Source organism: Oncorhynchus mykiss, chromosome 22 (assembly GCF_057628025.1).
Source record: "Oncorhynchus mykiss isolate SJ-2025 chromosome 22, ASM5762802v1, whole genome shotgun sequence".
Lineage (NCBI taxonomy): Eukaryota > Metazoa > Chordata > Actinopteri > Salmoniformes > Salmonidae > Oncorhynchus > Oncorhynchus mykiss.
In genome coordinates, this window is record NC_143043.1 from 53537282 (window position 1) to 53558253 (window position 20972).

General features: G+C 43.4%; 1 protein-coding gene and 1 long non-coding RNA gene across 2 annotated transcripts in view; one reads left to right on the forward strand and one right to left on the reverse strand.

The window, feature by feature from the left end:
* The window catches only part of LOC149972915 (uncharacterized), a 1172247-nt gene that overhangs the window by 39481 nt on the left and 1111794 nt on the right, over positions 1-20972 (forward strand). The gene's annotated exons all lie outside the window — the stretch shown is intronic.
* Positions 19027-20933, reverse strand: LOC110501958 (tubulin alpha chain). Its single transcript, XM_090216335.1, has 3 exons — positions 20712-20933; positions 20425-20573; positions 19027-20151 (listed from the first exon to the last, which is right to left on the reverse strand). Exons 1-3 carry the CDS (start codon positions 20917-20919, stop codon positions 19174-19176), a joined length of 1335 nt encoding a protein of 444 aa, XP_090072461.1. The 5' UTR covers positions 20920-20933; the 3' UTR covers positions 19027-19173.

Consider the following 20972-nt stretch of genomic DNA (forward strand, 5'->3'; position numbering starts at 1 on the left):
ATTATTAAAGTGATTCCATGTCTATGTACATGGGGCTGCAGCATCTAAGGTGCAGGGTTGAGTAACCGGGTGGTAGCCCGTTAGTGATTGCACTAGCATTTAGCTCAGTGCGAGTGTTGCTTGTAATCAATGGCTTCTGGTTGGGATATGTACGTTTGGTCACTGGTCACTGTGGGGACAACGTTTTCGATGCACTTAATGAAGCTAGTGACTGATGTGGTAAACTCCTCAATCCCATTGGATGAGTCCCCGTAATATATTCAAGTCTGTGCTAGGGAAACAGTCCTGTTGCATCTGTTTCATTGGACCACTTCTGTATTTTTTATTTTTTTATTTATTTATTTCACCTTTATTTAACCAGGTAGGCTAGTTGAGAACACCTTTATTTAACCAGGTAGGCTAGTTGAGAACACCTTTATTTAACCAGGTAGGCCAGTTGAGAACACCTTTATTTAACCAGGTAGGCTAGTTGAAAACACCTTTATTTAACCAGGTAGGCCAGTTGAGAACACCTTTATTTAACCAGGTAGGCCAGTTGAGAACACCTTTATTTAACCAGGTAGGCTAGTTGAGAACACCTTTATTTAACCAGGTAGGCCAGTTGAGAACACCTTTATTTAACCAGGTAGGCCAGTTGAGAACACCTTTATTTAACCAGGTAGGCTAGTTGAGAACACCTTTATTTAACCAGGTAGGCCAGTTGAGAACACCTTTATTTAACCAGGTAGGCTAGTTGAGAACACCTTTATTTAACCAGGTAGGCTAGTTGAGAACACCTTTATTTAACCAGGTAGGCCAGTTGAGAACACCTTTATTTAACCAGGTAGGCTAGTTGAGAACACCTTTATTTAACCAGGTAGGCCAGTTGAGAACACCTTTATTTAACCAGGTAGGCCAGTTGAGAACACCTTTATTTAACCAGGTAGGCTAGTTGAGAACACCTTTATTTAACCAGGTAGGCCAGTTGAGAACACCTTTATTTAACCAGGTAGGCCAGTTGAGAACACCTTTATTTAACCAGGTAGGCCAGTTGAGAACACCTTTATTTAACCAGGTAGGCTAGTTGAGAACATCTTTATTTAACCAGGTAGGCCAGTTGAGAACACCTTTATTTAACCAGGTAGGCTAGTTGAGAACACCTTTATTTAACCAGGTAGGCCAGTTGAGAACACCTTTATTTAACCAGGTAGGCCAGTTGAGAACACCTTTATTTAACCAGGTAGACCAGTTGAGAACACCTTTATTTAACCAGGTAGGCCAGTTGAGAACACCTTTATTTAACCAGGTAGGCCAGTTGAGAACACCTTTATTTAACCAGGTAGGCCAGTTGAGAACACCTTTATTTAACCAGGTAGGCCAGTTGAGAACACCTTTATTTAACCAGGTAGGCCAGTTGAGAACACCTTTATTTAACCAGGTAGGCCAGTTGAGAACACCTTTATTTAACCAGGTAGGCCAGTTGAGAACACCTTTATTTAACCAGGTAGGCTAGTTGAGAACACCTTTATTTAACCAGGTAGGCCAGTTGAGAACACCTTTATTTAACCAGGTAGGCTAGTTGAGAACATCTTTATTTAACCAGGTAGGCTAGTTGAGAACACCTTTATTTAACCAGGTAGGCCAGTTGAGAACACCTTTATTTAACCAGGTAGGCCAGTTGAGAACACCTTTATTTAACCAGGTAGGCCAGTTGAGAACACCTTTATTTAACCAGGTAGGCTAGTTGAGAACACCTTTATTTAACCAGATAGGCTAGTTGAGAACACCTTTATTTAACCAGGTAGGCCAGTTGAGAACACCTTTATTTAACCAGGTAGGCTAGTTGAGAACACCTTTATTTAACCAGGTAGGCCAGTTGAGAACACCTTTATTTAACCAGGTAGGCCAGTTGAGAACATCTTTATTTAACCAGGTAGGCCAGTTGAGAACACCTTTATTTAACCAGGTAGGCTAGTTGAGAACACCTTTATTTAACCAGGTAGGCCAGTTGAGAACACCTTTATTTAACCAGGTAGGCTAGTTGAGAACATCTTTATTTAACCAGGTAGGCTAGTTGAGAACACCTTTATTTAACCAGGTAGGCCAGTTGAGAACACCTTTATTTAACCAGGTAGGCCAGTTGAGAACACCTTTATTTAACCAGGTAGGCCAGTTGAGAACACCTTTATTTAACCAGGTAGGCTAGTTGAGAACACCTTTATTTAACCAGATAGGCTAGTTGAGAACACCTTTATTTAACCAGGTAGGCCAGTTGAGAACACCTTTATTTAACCAGGTAGGCTAGTTGAGAACACCTTTATTTAACCAGGTAGGCCAGTTGAGAACACCTTTATTTAACCAGGTAGGCCAGTTGAGAACATCTTTATTTAACCAGGTAGGCCAGTTGAGAACACCTTTACTTAACCAGGTAGGCCAGTTGAGAACACCTTTATTTAACCAGGTAGGCTAGTTGAGAACACCTTTATTTAACCAGGTAGGCCAGTTGAGAACACCTTTATTTAACCAGGTAGGCTAGTTGAGAACACCTTTATTTAACCAGGTAGGCCAGTTGAGAACACCTTTATTTAACCAGGTAGGCTAGTTGAGAACACCTTTATTTAACCAGGTAGGCCAGTTGAGAACACCTTTATTTAACCAGGTAGGCTAGTTGAGAACACCTTTATTTAACCAGGTAGGCCAGTTGAGAACACCTTTATTTAACCAGGTAGGCCAGTTGAGAACATCTTTATTTAACCAGGTAGGCCAGTTGAGAACACCTTTATTTAACCAGGTAGGCTAGTTGAGAACACCTTTATTTAACCAGGTAGTCCAGTTGAGAACACCTTTATTTAACCAGGTAGGCTAGTTGAGAACATCTTTATTTAACCAGGTAGGCTAGTTGAGAACACCTTTATTTAACCAGGTAGGCCAGTTGAGAACACCTTTATTTAACCAGGTAGGCCAGTTGAGAACACCTTTATTTAACCAGGTAGGCCAGTTGAGAACACCTTTATTTAACCAGGTAGGCTAGTTGAGAACACCTTTATTTAACCAGATAGGCTAGTTGAGAACACCTTTATTTAACCAGGTAGTCTAGTAGAGAACACCTTTATTTAACCAGGTAGGCCAGTTGAGAACACCTTTATTTAACCAGGTAGGCCAGTTGAGAACATCTTTATTTAACCAGGTAGGCCAGTTGAGAACACCTTTATTTAACCAGGTAGGCTAGTTGAGAACACCTTTATTTAACCAGGTAGGCTAGTTGAGAACACCTTTATTTAACCAGGTAGGCCAGTTGAGAACACCTTTATTTAACCAGGTAGGCCAGTTGAGAACACCTTTATTTAACCAGGTAGGCTAGTTGAGAACACCTTTATTTAACCAGGTAGGCTAGTTGAGAACACCTTTATTTAACCAGGTAGGCCAGTTGAGAACACCTTTATTTAACCAGGTAGGCTAGTTGAGAACACCTTTATTTAACCAGGTAGGCCAGTTGAGAACACCTTTATTTAACCAGGTAGGCTAGTTGAGAACACCTTTATTTAACCAGGTAGGCCAGTTGAGAACACCTTTATTTAACCAGGTAGGCAAGTTGAGAACATCTTTATTTAACCAGGTAGGCCAGTTGAGAACATCTTTATTTAACCAGGTAGGCTAGTTGAGAACACCTTTATTTAACCAGGTAGGCCAGTTGAGGACAAGTTCTCATTTACAATTGCGACCTGGCCAAGATAAAGCAAAGCAGTTCGACACATACAACAACACAGAGTTACACATGGAGTAAAACAAACATACAGTCAATAATACAGTAGAAAAATAAGTCTATATACGATGTGAGCAAATGAGGTGAGATAAGGGAGGTAAAGGCAAAAAAGGCCATGGTGGCAAAGTAAATACAATATATCAAGTAAAACACTGGAATGGTAGATTTGCAGTGGAAGAATGTGCAAAGAAGAAATAAAAATAATGGGGTGCAAAGGAGCAAAATAAATAAATAAATACAGTAGGGGGAGAGGTAGTTGTTTGGGCTAAATTATAGATGGGCTATGTACAGGTGCAGTAATCTGTGAGCTGCTTTGACAGCGGGTGCTTAAAGCTAGTGAGGGGGCCTCCCGGGTGGTGCAGTGGTTAAGGGCGCTGTACTGCAGCGCCAGCTGTGCCATCAGAGTCCCTGGGTTTGTGCCCAGGCTCTGTCGTAACCGGCCGCGACCGGGAGGTCCGTGGGGCGACGCACAATTGGCCTAGCGTCGCCCGGGTTAGGGAGGGCTTGGTCGGTAGGGGTGTCCTTGTCTCATCGCGCACCAGCGACTCCTGTGGCGGGCCGGGCGCAGTGTGCGCTAACCAAGGTTGCCAGGTGCACGGTGTTTCCTCCGACACATTGGTGCGGCTGGCTTCCGGGTTGGATGCGTGCTGTGTTAAGAAGCAGTGCGGCTTGGTTGGGTTGTGTATCGGAGGACGCATGACTTTCAACCTTCGTCTCTCCCGAGCCCGTACGGGAGTTGTAGCGATGAGACAAGATAGTAGCTACTACAACAATTGGATACCACAAAATTGGGGAGAAAAAGGGGTAAAATTAGAAAAATAAATAAATAAATAAAAATTTTAAAAAAGCTAGTGAGGGGGATAAGTGTTTCCAGTATTGAGCGCTTCACTGGTACTTCCTGTTTGAGTTTTATTTTTTTTTGTAAGCAGGAATGAGGAGGATAGAGTTATGGTCAGATTTGACAAATGGAGGGTGAGGGAGAGCTTTGACTGTGTCTCTGTGTGTGGAATACAGATGATCTAGAGTTTTTTTTGTCTCTAGTTGCACAGGTGACATTAGGTAAGAAGGATTTACATTTTCCTTCATTAAAATCGCTGGCCACTAGGAGCGCCGCCTATGAATTTGTGTTTTCTTGTTTGCTTATGGCCTTACACAGCTGGTTGAGTCCGGTCTTAGTGCCAGCATTTGGTTTGTGGTTGTAAATAGGCAACAACCTAAAAATATAGATGAAAACTCTCTTGGTAACTAGATTCAGCCGCGGGCCAATTTTTTTCTTCGGCGGATGGTTGGGGGCAGGAACATAATCAAGAAATAAGGCCCTTAGCCATGGTATATTGGCCGTATACAACAAACCCCCAAGGTGCCTTATTGCTATTATAAACTGGTTACCAACGTAATTAGAACCATAAAAACTAATGTTTTGTCATACCCGTGGTATACGGTCTGATATACCACGGGTGTCAACCAATCAGCATTCAGGGCTTGTTAACAAAGAGAAACCCTCCCCCCTTAAGTTTACTGCCGTTCTGTTCTGCCAATGTATAGGAAAACCAGCTAGAATATACTACAAAAAAAGTTACTTATCAGAAATCCCGCTATACCCTCCGACGAACCATCAAACAGGTAAAGCATCAATACAGGACTAACATCTACGCCTACTACACTGGCTCTGACGCAAGCTGCCCAGTGACGCAAGCCTACCAGACGAGAAAAAAATCCCTCTCTGACACTCGTCGGATAAAGCGAATGCTCAGGCCTCCATTCGCAAGGATCTACAGAGGGTTGTGCGTACGGCCCAGTACATCACTGGGGCCAAGCTTCTTACCATCCAGGACCTCTATACCAGGCGGTGTCAGAGGAAGGCCCTAATTTGTCAAAGACTCCAGCCACCCTGGTCATAGACTGTTCTCTCTTGTTACCGCACGGTAAGCAGTACCGGAGTGCCGAGTCTAGGTCCCAAGCCATCAGACTGCTGAACAGCTTCTACCCCCAAGCCATCAGACTGCTGAACAGCTTCTACCCCCAAGCCATCAGACTGCTGAACAGCTTCTACCCCCAAGCCATCAGACTGCTGAACAGCTTCTACCCCCAAGCCATAAGACTGCTGAACAGCTTCTACCCCCAAGCCATCAGACTGCTGAACACCTTCTATCCCCAAGCCATCAGACTGTTGAACACCTTCTATCCCCAAGCCATCAGACTGCTGAACAGCTTCTACCCCCAAGCCATCAGACTGCTGAACAGTTTCTACCCCCAAGCCATCAGACTGCTGAACACCTTCTATCCCCAAGCCATCAGACTGCTGAACACCTTCTATCCCCAAGCCATCAGACTGCTGAACAGCTTCTACCCCCAAGCCATCAGACTGCTGAACAGCTTCTACCCCCAAGCCATCAGACTGCTGAACAGCTTCTATCCCCAAGCCATCAGACTGCTGAACAGCTTCAACACCCAAGCCATCAGACTGCTGAACAACTTCTACCCCCAAGCCATCAGACTGCTGAACAGCTTCTACCCCCAAGCCATCAGACTGCTGAACACCTTCTACCCCCAAGCCATCAGACTGCTGAACAGCTTCAACCCCCAAGCCATCAGACTGCTGAACAACTTCTACCCCCAAGCCATCAGACTGCTGAACAACTTCTACCCCCAAGCCATCAGACTGCTGAACACCTTCTATCCTCAAGCCATCAGACTGCTGAACAGCTTCTACCCCCAAGCCATCAGACTGCTGAACAGCTTCTATCCCCAAGCCATCAGACTGCTGAACAGCTTCTACCCTCAAGCCATCAGACTGCTGAACAGCTTCTACCCCCAAGCCATCAGACTGCTGAACAGCTTCTACCCCCAAGCCATCAGACTGCTGAACAGTTTCTACCCCCAAGCCATCAGACTGCTGAACACCTTCTATCCCCAATCCATCAGACTGCTGAACAGCTTCTATCCCCAAGCCATCAGACTGCTGAACAGCTTCTACCCCCAAGCCATCAGACTGCTGAACAGCTAATCAAATGGCTACTTCCCGGAATATTTTCATTGACCCCCCCCCGCTCCCCTTTTTTTCTGCTTCTGCTACTCTCTGTTTATTATCTGTGCATAACTACTTTGCCACTACCTACATGTACCTATTACGTGCGGATATATTATGCACAACCGGAATAATAGAGACATGTGCCGTGTTTAGGAAACCCTGCTCTAGAACTTCCACTTTTGACCTTTTTCCCCAGAGTTCCTAGTGTGTCTTGAAAGCGCCAACAGGACACATGGTCACAATAATACTCCGTGATGTAGGCTACATGACCTTCATGAAACGACAGATGAGAACCTCTGTGAATTCCCGCTGAGCTTCTAATTTAGAAGTCATTTCCCAGTAACAATTGCTCGTTTTCCATTTCGCTCAAAACCCAAGCCTCCTCATTTCCTCTCTCCTCTCTCTGTAGAGCCTCCTCATTTCCTCTCTCCTCTCTCTGTAGAGCCTCCTCATTTCCTCTCTCCTCTCTCTGTAGACCCTCCTCATTTCCTCTCTCCTCTCTCTGTAGAGCCTCCTCATTTCCTCTCTCCTCTCTCTGTAGAGCCTCCTCATTTCCTCTCTCCTCTCTCTGTAGAGCCTCCTCATTTCCTCTCTCCTCTCTCTGTAGAGCCTCCTCATTTCCTCTCTCCTCCGTAGAGCCTCCTCATTTCCTCTCTCCTCTCTCTGTAGAGCCTCCTCATTTCCTCTCTCCTCTCTCTGTAGAGCCTCCTCATTTCCTCTCTCCTCTCTCTGTAGAGCCTCCTCATTTCCTCTCTCCTCCTCCGTAGAGCCTCCTCATTTCCTCTCTCCTCCTCCGTAGAGCCTCCTCATTTCCTCTCTCCTCTCTCTGTAGAGCCTCCTCATTTCCTCTCTTCTCTCTCTGTAGGTTTAAGGCCTTGTCACGACTTCCTCCGTTTATTTTCCATAGACAGACTTGAAAGCCAGATCAGTGATTATTGCAACAACCGAAAAAAAGCAGGTTAAACTGTTTTGATAAAATAATTGAATTATTAGTGGGTCTTGTGGTTGTGGAAGGCTTATATTTAGCCTAGGTATAATTTTACAAGTCCTGATTTCATTAGATCATTCCTGACTGTTTGAAATGCAGTGTATTGAATCTTAATTTTACACTCTGTCACGACTTCCCGCCGAAGTCGGTCCCTCTCCTTGTTCGGGCGGTCAATGTCACCAACCTTCTAGCCATCGCTGATCCTCTTTTCATTTTCCTTTGGTTTTGTCTTGTCTTGTATCTCACCTGGTTTCAATCCCATCCATTACATGTTGTGTATTTAACCCTCTGTTCCCCCTCATTGTCTTTGTCAGTGATTGTTTGTTTGTAAGCATGGTGCAAGATATGTTCTGGTGTGCGACGGGTTTTGTACCCACTTGTATTATTTTGTATATTTTGGTTTTCAGAGTTTTTGAGCACTTATTAAAACGGCTCTGTTTTATACCAAGTTCGATCTCCTGCGCCTGACTTCCCTGCCACCAACACGCACCCTTACAGGCCTATTATAAAGAAGTCTGGTTCAACAGCTATGCCTAGTGTCTTTTTTATCCTAGAGGTTTTATGATGTCATTACATTTTACATTCATTTATTGCTGTTGTTATAAAAACATTTTGATTCAAAGATTTAACAAACCATAACGGACTAACATTCGAATTTGAGTTCATTCCAAGGCAATACATAAAAGACAACTTGAAGCAGTCACATACAGTATTTACCCATGGAGCAACTTTCTGATTGGCCAGTGAAGGGCCAAGACTCGACCCACTCCACAACTTGTTTATTCGTCAAAACCAATATGAAGTGATGTACAGCCACGCTTTAGTTCGCAATGCTTTATGATAGAAACAAGCTGTAAAATGCCAGGGGAAAGACATGACTCCGACGTATACGAGATATCTTTGATTTGTCTATGACATTCACAACCTTCTATAACCAAGAAGACAAAAAAAAAATGGACTTCGCCCGGGAAGCAGTGTGTGATTCTGTCACTATCAATGGGAGTTCAACAGTTCAACAGGCTATTAAACAACAAGCTAACTCTAAATCAGTCAGGAGCTAGCCAGGCTATTAAACAACAAGCTAACTCTAAATCAGTCAGGAACAAGCCAGGGTATTAAACAGCAAGCTAACTCTAAATCAGTCAGGAGCTAGTCAGGGTATTTAACAACAAGCTAACTCTAAATCAGTCAGGAGCTAGTCAGGGTATTTAACAACAAGCTAACTCTAAATCAGTCAGGAGCTAGCCAGGCTATTAAACAACAAGCTAACTCTAAATCAGTCAGGAGCTAGCCAGGCTATTAAACAACAAGCTAACTCTAAATCAGTCAGGAGCTAGCCAGGCTATTAAACAACAAGCTAACTCTAAATCAGTCAGGAGCTAGCCAGGCTATTAAACAACAAGCTAACTCTAAATCAGTCAGGAGCTAGCCAGGCTATTAAACAACAAGCTATCTCTAAATCAGTCAGGAGCTAGTCAGGGTATTTAACAACAAGCTAACTCTAAATCAGTCAGGAACAAGCCAGGCTATTAAACAACAAGCTAACTCTAAATCAGTCAGGAGCTAGTCAGGGTATTAAACAACAAGCTAACTCTAAATCAGTCAGGAGCTAGTCAGGGTATTTAACAACAAGCTAACTCTAAATCAGTCAGGAGCTAGCCAGGCTATTAAACAACAAGCTAACTCTAAATCAGTCAGGAGCTAGCCAGGCTATTACACAACAAGCTAACTCTGAATCAGTCAGGAGCTAGCCAGGCTATTAAACAACAAGCTAACTCTAAATCAGTCAGGAGCTAGCCAGGCTATTAAACAACAAGCTAACTCTAAATCAGTCAGGAGCTAGCCAGGCTATTAAACAACAAGCTAACTCTAAATCAGTCAGGAGCTAGCCAGGCTATTAAACAACAAGCTAACTCTAAATCAGTCAGGAGCTAGTCAGGGTATTTAACAACAAGCTAACTCTAAATCAGTCAGGAACAAGCCAGGCTATTAAACAACAAGCTAACTCTAAATCAGTCAGGAGCTAGTCAGGGTATTAAACAACAAGCTAACTCTAAATCAGTCAGGAGCTAGTCAGGGTATTTAACAACAAGCTAACTCTAAATCAGTCAGGAGCTAGTCAGGGTATTTAACAACAAGCTAACTCTAAATCAGTCAGGAGCTAGCCAGGCTATTAAACAACAAGCTAACTCTAAATCAGTCAGGAGCTAGCCAGGCTATTAAACAACAAGCTAACTCTAAATCAGTCAGGAGCTAGTCAGGGTATTTAACAACAAGCTAACTCTAAATCAGTCAGGAGCTAGCCAGGCTATTAAACAACAAGCTAACTCTAAATCAGTCAGGAACAAGCCAGGCTATTAAGCAACATGCTAACTCTAAAATCAGTCAGGAGCTAGCCAGGTAGCCTAAGGAAGGAATTAAAATTAATGATTTAGGCTATATTATTATTATTATTATTTAAAGGCTATGGCCTGCCATTTAAGAAACACATTGTGAAACATTGTGACACGCTACAGGCTGGCAGAAGCAAGCTCAGCATTTCAACAACTCATTAACAATAGCACTTCAACGGCATGCCTATACATTTCGCACTTAGACTGTATTAGTTAGAGTAAAATAGCAATGAAAAGAAAAATGATTTAGTAGACTATACAGTCGTTCTACAATGCCTTTGAATTCACTTTTAGAAACAGGAGTTTGGCCAGTCTTTGGTTTGAGGATCATATGGTGAGCTATGCATGCCTAGTTTGGCCAGTCTTTGGTTTGAGGATCATATGGTGAGCTATGCATGCCTAGTTTGGCCAGTCTTTGGTTTGAGGATCATATGGTGAGCTATGCATGCCTAGTTTGTTAATTTAGCCTAACAGGTGCTCTTATATTCCCATGCACCTAATCACAGTCAACACGAATCTATTTTGTAACAACAATATCATGGAATAAAATAAAATAAAACACATTAGAAAAAGAATGATAGTTTCTCAAATGAATAAAAGTTACCAGTGCATATAGGCCTACCTGATGATTGTAACATCTGCTTCCAACTCACACTCTCAAACACGTAGGTCCCCTGAACACAGCTCACTCTCCAGCCCACCTTCCAGCTCACACTCTCAAACACGTAGGTCCCCTGAACACAGCTCACTCTCCAGCCCACCTTCCAACTCACACTCTCAAACACGTAGGTCCCCTGAACACAGCTCACTCTCCAGCCCACCTTCCAACTCACACTCTCAAACACGTAGGTCCCCTGAACACAGCTCACTCTCCAGCCCACCTTCCAACTCACACTCTCAAACACGTAGGTCCCCTGAACACAGCTCACTCTCCAGCCCACCTTCCAACTCACACTCTCAAACACGTAGGTCCCCTGAACACAGCTCACTCTCCAGCCCACCTTCCAACTCACACTCTCAAACACGTAGGTCCCCTGAACACAGCTCACTCTCCAGCCCACCTTCCAACTCACACTCTCAAACACGTAGGTCCCCTGAACACAGCTCACTCTCCAGCCCACCTTCCAACTCACACTCTCAAACACGTAGGTCCCCTGAACACAGCTCACTCTCCAGCCCACCTTCCAACTCACACTCTCAAACAGGTAGGTCCCCTGAACACAGCTCACTCTCCAGCCCACCTTCCAGCTCACACTCTCAAACACGTAGGTCCCCTGAACGCAGCTCACTCTCCAGCCCACCTTCCAGCTCACACTCTCAAACACGTAGGTCCCCTGAACGCAGCTCACTCTCCAGCCCACCTTCCAGCTCACACTCTCAAACACGTAGGTCCCCTGAACGCAGCTCACTCTCCAGCCCACCTTCCAGCTCACACTCTCAAACACGTAGGTCCCCTGAACGCAGCTCACTCTCCAGCCCACCTTCCAGCTCACACTCTCAAACAGGTAGGTCCCCTGAACACAGCTCACTCTCCAGCTCACCTTCCAGCTCACACTCTCAAACAGGTAGGTCCCCTGAACACAGCTCACTCTCCAGATCCCAATCACCTGAATTCTGATCACCTGTTCACTATTTAGTTCAGTTCTTTACACCCCATTATTGTGAGGTATTGTTTGTTTTGTGACACTTCTATTCGGAGCTCTGTTTTTCCCATGATTTACTCTTCCCGTGTATGATAGCTTTTCCCTGCCTGTACTTTAGCCTATCGGATTTCCTGTTGTCAACCTTTTGCCTGATCTCCCAGATGACGTTACTAGTCTTTTCCCTGCCTGTACTGTTGCCTTTTTGGACCCTCTGTGTATGACCTTCTGCCTGCCCCTGGACCCAGCTCCTCCTGTGTATGACCTTCTGCCTGCCCCTGGACCCAGCTCCTCCTGTGTATGACCTTCTGCCTGCCCCTGGACCCAGCTCCTCCTGTGTATGGCCTTCTGCCTGCCCCTGGACCCAGCTCCTCCTGTGTATGACCTTCTGCCTGCCCCTGGACCCAGGTCCTCCTTTGTATGACCTTCTGCCTGCCCCTGGACCCAGGTCCTCCTTTGTATGACCTTCTGCCTGCCCCTGGACCCAGCTCCTCCTGTGTATGACCTTCTGCCTGCCTCTGGACCCAGCTCCTCCTGTGTATGACCTTCTGCCTGCCCCTGGACCCAGCTCCTCCTGTGTATGACCTTCTGCCTGCCCCTGGACCCAGCTCCTCCTGTGTATGACCTTCTGCCTGCCCCTGGACCCAGCTCCTCCTGTGGTCCTTTACAATAAAGACCTGCTGCGCCCTGTGCTTCAAAACAACTCTCATTCTCCCATTGTGTTCATTACAATGATTATGAGGCTGTTGTGGTAAACTAATATATTTTTTCTCAAATTCATTTCTTATCAGATACTTCAGTTGTAACTGGTTCTGTTACGCTCAATTTTTATAGTTGATTGACAACTTTTCCACTGTTCCAAATTCAGACTATCCTTTTTTGTTCACAATTGCAATCAAAAGTCTCTGGTGCTGCAGCACCTGAGGGAAGAGGTGAGGGCCCTCAGAGTGTGGTGTCAGGAAAACAACCTCTCTCTCTCAACGTCAACAAAACAAAGGAGAGGATCGTGTACTTCAGGAAACAGCAGAGGGAGCACCCACCCCCCACTATCCACATCGACAGGACAGCAGTGGAGAAGGTGGAAAGTTTTAAGTTCCTCGGTGTACACATCACTGACAAACTGAAATGGTCTTCCCACAAAGACAGTGTGGTGAAGAAGGTGCAACAGCACCTCTTCAAACTCGGGAGGCTGAAGAAATTTGGCTTGTCACCTAAAAACCTCACAAACGCTATCATCCAGATGGCGTGGTCAGTACAGGTGCATCAAAGCTGTGACCGAGAGACTGAGAAACAACTTCTATATCAAGGCCATCAGACTGTTAAACAGCCATCGCTAGCAGAGAGAGGCTGCTGCCTACATACAGACTTGAAATCATTGGCCACTTTAATAAATGGAACACTAGTTACTTTAATAATGTTTACATATCTTGCATTACTCATCTCATACTGTATGTATATACTCTATTCTATACCATCTATTGCATCTTAGCCTATGCTGCTCTGTCATTTCTCCATTTCTCTCTGTCATCCATATATTTATATTTCTGTATTCTCATTCCATTCCTTATTCCATTAGGTATTTGTTGTGGAATTGTTAGATATTACTTGTTAGATATTGCTGCACTGTCGAAATTAGAAGCACAAGCATTTCGCTACACTCACAATAACATCTACTAACCATCTGTATGTGACCAATAAAATTTGATTGGATGTAAGCAGGCTCTCATTCATTGTCATGCTCTGTTGTGGTTGTCACGGCCCCTCCTCTGCATTGCAGGGGCGGTTCCTCCTGCAGGCAGAGGAGGGTCGTTAGTGATTGGAGCCACCTGGGCTCAAGGTATTTCAACTGCTTCACTAACCACTCTTTTCTCTCTCTCTGCTCCTCCAGGTATGATCCTGTTTTGTCTGTTCCTTTGTAGTTTTACTTAGTTTTCACTCAGTCATATTCACACACACACACACAGATTCAGGCATCCCTGCCCTTTACATACACCCTACATTATGATACTTTCACACCTCATTCCTTTTTCTTTGTTTAAAGTTAATCGTTTTTGGTTTATAGTAAACAACCTTTTTGATTGGGCTATACCTGTTCGTGTCCCCTCATTTTTGTCACAAGGCTATGAGCCGGCCTGTGACGGGTATTAAAAAAGATTATTCTTGTCTCCAGTCATGTAAAATTATAAAGAATTGTATTAAAAAAGATTATTCTTGTCTCCAGTCATGTAAAATTATAAAGAATTGTATTAAAAAAGATTATTCTTGTCTCCAGTCATGTAAAATGATGAAGAATTGTGTTAAGAAAGATTCTTCTTGTCTCCAGTCATGTAAAATTATGAAGAATTGTATTAAAAAAGATTATTCTTGTCTCCAGTCATGTAAAATTATGAAGAATTGTATTAAAAAAGATTCTTCTTGTCTCCAGTCATGTAAAATTATAAAGAATTGTATTAAAAAAGATTCTTCTTGTCTCCAGTCATGTAAAATTATGAAGAATTGTATTAAAAAAGATTATTCTTGTCTCCAGTCATGTAAAATTATGAAGAATTGTATTAAAAAAGATTATTCTTGTCTCCAGTCATGTAAAATTATGAAGAATTGTATTAAAAAAGATTATTCTTGTCTCCAGTCATGTAAAATGATGAAGAATTGTGTTAAAAAAGATTATTCTTGTCTCCAGTCATGTAAAATTATGAAGAATTGTATTAAAAAAGATTATTCTTGTCTCCAGTCATGTAAAATTATGAAGAATTGTATTAAAAAAGATTATTCTCGTCTCCAGTCATGTAAAATGATGAAGAATTGTGTTAAAAAAGATTATTCTTGTCTCCAGTCATGTAAAATTATGAAGAATTGTATTAAAAAAGATTATTCTCGTCTCCAGTCATGTAAAATGATGAAGAATTGTGTTAAAAAAAGATTATTATTGTCTCCAGTCATGTAAAATTATGAAGAATTGCACGAAATGGGTTTATAAAAAGGCTATTTCTTTTCTTGAACCGCAAGTAAGATGATAGATTCATGCAGTGCTTTTAGTGTAATGGGTGTCACACCTACCCTTCTAGCGGTGGTCTGTGAATCCACAAACTTCTGGCTACTTTGCCATGTAATACTTACAGAACATATAACTGTTTCTAAAACTGCACATCTAAGACTCTGGTCTGCCCAAGAAGTGAGGGTAAACGGTAGCCATGTTCTCTGCTATCCACTTTGTTTTTATTGTTATTTGGGGTATAGCGGAGCGTCACTGGTTTTCTTTTCAAGCGTTCAGGGAGGGTCGGGTAAAATATATATTTTACTGAAGAAAGAGCCATCCATTTTCATTGCAGAGAGGTCTGATTTTCTCCAGGTATCCCTCATTACAAATAACGTACAGTCCCTTAATATTCTTGATCACCAAACAATTTATGGAGCTGCATATTAATTTATGCCAATCCTCTCTCCCCTACAATTTGACATTTGCTTTGAACCCGATCCTATTGCTGTTCAGCAAATCAGCAATCTGTTCGCTAGCGCACCAGACCTGTTTTAATTGACAGTTTTCTAGTCCAATCAGAGGGCCAAGTGTGCATTTCACTAGCCAATCTGTTGCATAGTTTTGTTGCAAGGGCAATGCTGAGGCTACTGTCTCTGACTGTATGTAGTGTCTTAGCTCGTATTACTTATTTATATAATAAGAAAGACTCTGAATACAAGAAGTTGAACTGGAGCTTCACATTTACTAAAACGAGTTAGTACCAGAATAACATAGAACAACACTGCGCATGACCAAGGGTGCTCAATCCTTAAAGGGGACATCAGTAATTTACAGAACATTACACTGTAGAAACCCTGGTCAGATCATTTAAAGTCATCAGTCTGAAATCAAAGTCGAGTCCCAAGTCTTGAGGATCCAAGGCTAAGTCAAGTCTCAAGTAATTGTATATCAAGTCGAATCTCAAGTCATCAAATTTGACTTGAGTCAGAATTGAATCCAAGTCATGTGACTCTAGTCCACAACTCTGGCATATTACAACACATCCGCCATGTTGACCCTCAACACAGGGGTCCCTTAGTAGTGTGTTCTTAGTCCCCTTCTGTACTCCCTGTTCACCCATGACTGTTTGGCCGCGCACTACTCCAACACCATCACAACGTGGTAGGCCTGATCACCAACCACGATGAGTCAGCCTATAGGGCGGAGGTCAGAGACCTGGCATTGCGGTGCAAGGATAACAACCTCTCAACGTCAGCAAGATAAAGGAGCTGATCGTGGACTGTAGGAAACGGAGGGCAGAGCACAAAACCCATTCACATCGACGGGGCTGTACTGGAGCAGGTCAAGATCTTCAAGTTCCTTGGTGTCCACATCACTAAGGACCTATCGTGGTCCAAACACAGCCAACACAGTCGTAAAGAGAGGCTTAAAAGATTTGGCATGGGTCCTCACATCCTCAAAAGTTCTACAGCTGCACCATTTGGTCTCCCGAGTGGCGCAGCGGTCTAAGGCACTGCATCTCAGTGCAAGAGATGTCATTACAGTCCCTGGTTTGAATCCAGGCTGAATCACATCCGGCTGTGATTGGGAGCCCCATAGGGCGGCACACAATTGGCCCAGAGTCATCCAGGTTTGGCTGCAGGAGGCAGTCATTGTAAATAAAAATGTGTTCTTTACTGACTTGCCTAGTTAAATAAAGGTTCAATAAAAAAATGAATTAGAGCATCTTGACTGGTTGCATTACCGCCTGGTATGGTAACTGCTCGTCATCTGACCGCAAGGCGCTACAGGGGGTAGTGTGTATGGCCCAGTGCATCACTGGGGCCATGTGTCCTACCATCCAGGATCTCTACACCAAGCGAGGAAGGCCATAAAAAATTGGCAAAGACTCCAGCCGCACAAGTCATAAACTGTTCTCTCTGCTACCCGATACACCAAGTCTGGAACCAACAGGACCCTGAACAGCTTCTATCCCCAAGCCATAAGACTGATAAATAGTTAGTTAAATAGTTGACACGAAACATCCGCATCGACCCTTTTTGCAGTAACTTTATGTGACTCGTCACATGCGCTGCTGCTACTGTTATCGATCTGTCACTTTATTCCTAGTTATATGTACATATCTTCCTCAGTTCCCTCGTACCCCTGCACATTGTCTCTGTACTGGTACCCCTTGTATATACCTGGTAAAATAAGAGTTAAATAAAAAATAAAATAATATATAGCTATTATTATTACTACGCGTAATAATATACTATTAGTATTACGTGTTTTACTTTTCTATTATTTCTCTATTTTCTTTCTTTCTTTCTTTTTTAATAACAAATAAAGTAAATAAATAATAATAATAATAACAAATAAAGTAGGCATTTCACTGTTAGGTTACACCTGTTGTTTATGAAGCGTTTGACTAATACGATTTCGATGCCACACTGCCTGTCGATAACGATCACTCACAGTCATTTAGTGGTCTTTGCTCCCATCTAGTGGCTAGATGAGGAAATGTCTAAAGGACGGCAGAGCTATTGTCTTGTCCTACTCATTTCAGAGGCAATTTTTATTTATTTTTTTTAAACAGTAATATAGCCCATCTCAAAAGAACACTTATGGAAATATGCACAGTAACATCAAAACAAAGCTGACACGTTTAATATTGTATTATTAAAGTCTTCATCGTCATAGTGACCACGGATAGACAAGTTACAGCTATGTAAGTATGAAACATCTCCAGAGCTTTTCCTCTTTTCACTCTGGGTGTATTTTTACACTGTCAGCTCAGAGATACGATCTAGCAACCTTTCGGTAACCAGCCCAACGCTCTAACAACTAGAATACCTAACAAACAGATACCAGCGGGACGGATACCTGCAATCTAGCAAACATAAAGCCTGTTCTAGTCTAGCAGACATAAAGCCTGTTCTAATCTAGCAGACATAAAGCCTGTTCTAGTCTAGCAAACATGGAGCCTGTTCTAATCTAGCAGACATAAAGCCTGTTCTAATCTAGCAGACATAAAGCCTGTTCTAATCTAGCAGACATAAAGCCTGTTCTAGTCTAGCAAACACAAAGCCTGTTCTAATCTAGCAGACATAAAGCCTGTTCTAATCTAGCAAACATAAAGCCTGTTCTAATCTAGCAGACATAAAGCCTGTTCTAATCTAGCAGACATAAAGCCTGTTCTAATCTAGTAGATATAAAGCCTGTTCTAATCTAGCAGACATAAAGCCTGTTCTAATCTAGCAGACATAAAGCCTGTTCTAATCTAGCAGACATAAAGCCTGTTCTAATCTAGCAGACATAAAGCCTGTTCAAGTCTAGCAAACATAAAGCCTGTTCTAATCTAGCAGACATAAAGCCTGTTCTAATCTAGCAAACATAAAGCCTGTTCTAATCTAGCAGACATAAAGCCTGTTCTAATCTAGCAGACATAAAGCCTGTTCTAATCTAGCAGACATAAAGCCTGTTCTAATCTAGCAGACATAAAGCCTGTTCTAATCTAGCAGACATAAAGCCTGTTCTAATCTAGCAGACATAAAGCCTGTTCTAATCTAGCAGACATAAAGCCTGTTCAAGTCTAGCAGACATAAAGCCTGTTCTAATCTAGCAAACATAAAGCCTGTTCTAATCTAGCAGACATAAAGCCTGTTCTAATCTAGCAAACATAAAGCCTGTTCTAATCTAGCAGACATAAAGCCTGTTCTAATCTAGCAGACATAAAGCCTGTTCTAATCTAGCAGACATAAAGCCTGTTCTAATCTAGCAGACATAAAGCCTGTTCAAGTCTAGCAGACATAAAGCCTGTTCTAATCTAGCAGACATAAAGCCTGTTCTAATCTAGTAGATATAAAGCCTGTTCTAATCTAGCAGACATAAAGCCTGTTCAAGTCTAGTAGACATAAAGCCTGTTCTAATCTAGTAGACATAAAGCCTGTTCTAATCTAGCAGACATAAAGCCCATTCTATTCTAGCAGACATAAAGCCTGTTCTAATCTAGCAGACATAAAGCCTGTTCTAATCTAGCAGACATGGAGCCTGTTCTAATCTAGCAGACATGGAGCCTGTTCTAATCTAGCAGACATAAAGCCTGTTCTAATCTAGCAGACATAAAGCCTGTTCTAGTCTAGCAGACACTACCATTAAAAACACTTATTTGAAGCTGCAGCCTTATAAAAGCTTGTTATAATACAAGCTGCTTATTTGAAAGTCAATCATAGACCATCTTCGAGTCTAAAAACATCCACATACAGTTGAGTTCGTTTACGATGCGTTTATTGAGAATACACACAACATGACTAGATGTAACAGAGACTGTTAACACTGCAGTGGGGAATGTGTTGCTGTCATGTTAAGTGTAGGACTCCAACAGTGTTGGAATGTAAGGTGGCAAAGCATGTTTAGCCTTTTAATATTCCTCTCCCTCCTCATCCTCTTCTCCCACGCTGTCAGTGCCCACCTCTTCATAGTCCTTCTCCAGGGCTGCCATGTCTTCTCTGGCCTCAGAGAACTCTCCCTCCTCCATGCCCTCACCAACGTACCAGTGCACAAAGGCTCTCTTGGCATACATCAGGTCAAACTTGTGGTCCAGACGGGCCCAGGCCTCAGCGATGGCTGTGGTGTTACTCAGCATGCACACAGCCCTCTGGACCTTGGCCAGGTCTCCTCCAGGAACCACCGTAGGGGGCTGGTAGTTGATACCCACCTTGAAGCCAGTGGGACACCAGTCCACAAACTGGATACTCCTCTTGGTTTTGATGGCAGCGATGGCAGAGTTGACATCTTTGGGAACAACGTCACCACGGTACAGGAGACAGCAGGCCATGTATTTGCCGTGACGAGGGTCACACTTCACCATCTGATTGGCCGGCTCAAAGCAGGCGTTGGTGATGTCAGCGACTGACAGCTGCTCGTGATAGGCCTTCTCAGCGGAGATGACAGGGGCATAGGTGGCCAGAGGGAAGTGGATACGGGGGTAGGGCACCAAGTTGGTCTGGAACTCTGTCAGATCAACATTCAGGGCTCCATCGAAACGCAGGGAGGCAGTGATGGAGGAGACGATCTGACCAATGAGCCTGTTGAGGTTGGTGTATGAGGGACGCTCAATGTCAAGGTTCCTACGGCAGATGTCATAGATGGCCTCATTGTCCACCATGAAGGCACAGTCAGAGTGCTCCAGGGTGGTGTGAGTGGTCAGGATGGAGTTGTAGGGCTCCACCACAGCCGTGGACACCTGGGGAGCTGGGTAAACGGCAAACTCCAGCTTAGACTTCTTTCCGTAGTCGACAGACAGACGTTCCATCAGCAGGGAGGTGAAACCAGAACCTGTGCCTCCTCCGAAGCTGTGGAAGATGAGGAACCCCTGGAGACCTGTACACTGGTCAGCCTAAATGGAGAAATGGTACAATAACATTGTTAGATGTTACCTTATGTTATAGCAGTAAGAAGATAATGGAGAACCTGTTTCCATGTTCTACCTAGAATCATAAAAGGTTCTTCGGCTTGTCCCTGTAAAATAACCCTTTATGGTTCCAGGTAGAACTTTTTGACCATTTTAAAATGCTTTCTTCCATAGAGAAGGTTTCTGAAGAACGTTCTAGAATGAAAAAGGTTCTGTGTAGAACCCTAGTTAGAGGCCTGTTTCAGAATGACGACTCACCAGTTTGCGTGTCCTGTCCAGCACAATGTCAATGATCTCCTTGCCAATGGTGTAGTGACCGCGGGCGTAGTTGTTGGCAGCATCTTCCTTACCAGTGATCAGCTGCTCAGGGTGAAACAACTGACGATAGATACCTGTCCTCACCTCATCTGAAAGACAAAGGTAGATTTAGAATATCCTAATAGTTTGAATATGAGGAATATCTTGGGACAGAATATCAAATCATTCAAAGCTTGTAAACCATAATCCAATAGGAAATCTCCAGGATTTCAGGAGTCTCATCTTACCGATGACAGTGGGCTCCAGATCTACGAAGATGGCTCGGGGGACATGCTTTCCGGCTCCGGTCTCACTGAAGAAGGTGTTGAAGGAGTCGTCTCCACCTCCACAGGTCTTGTCACTGGGCATCTGTCCGTCCGGCTGGATCCCATGTTCCAGGCAGTACAGCTCCCAACAGGCGTTACCCATCTGGACTCCGGCTTGGCCCACATGCATGGAAATACACTCACGCTGAAAGAGAGAGGGCTCAAGGTTTAATGTCACACGCA

Excerpts from the sequence above, each read along its gene's own strand:
- LOC110501958 (XM_090216335.1), bottom strand. The coding sequence starts at position 20,919 with ATGCATGTGGGCCAAGCCGGAGTCCAGATGGGTAACGCCTGTTGGGAG. Across the intron at positions 20,574-20,711 it reads TCTGGAGCCCACTGTCATCG|ATGAGGTGAGGACAGGTATC; the intron begins GTAAGATGAGAC and ends TTTGTCTTTCAG. Across the intron at positions 20,152-20,424 it reads TGGACAGGACACGCAAACTG|GCTGACCAGTGTACAGGTCT; the intron begins GTGAGTCGTCAT and ends TTCTCCATTTAG.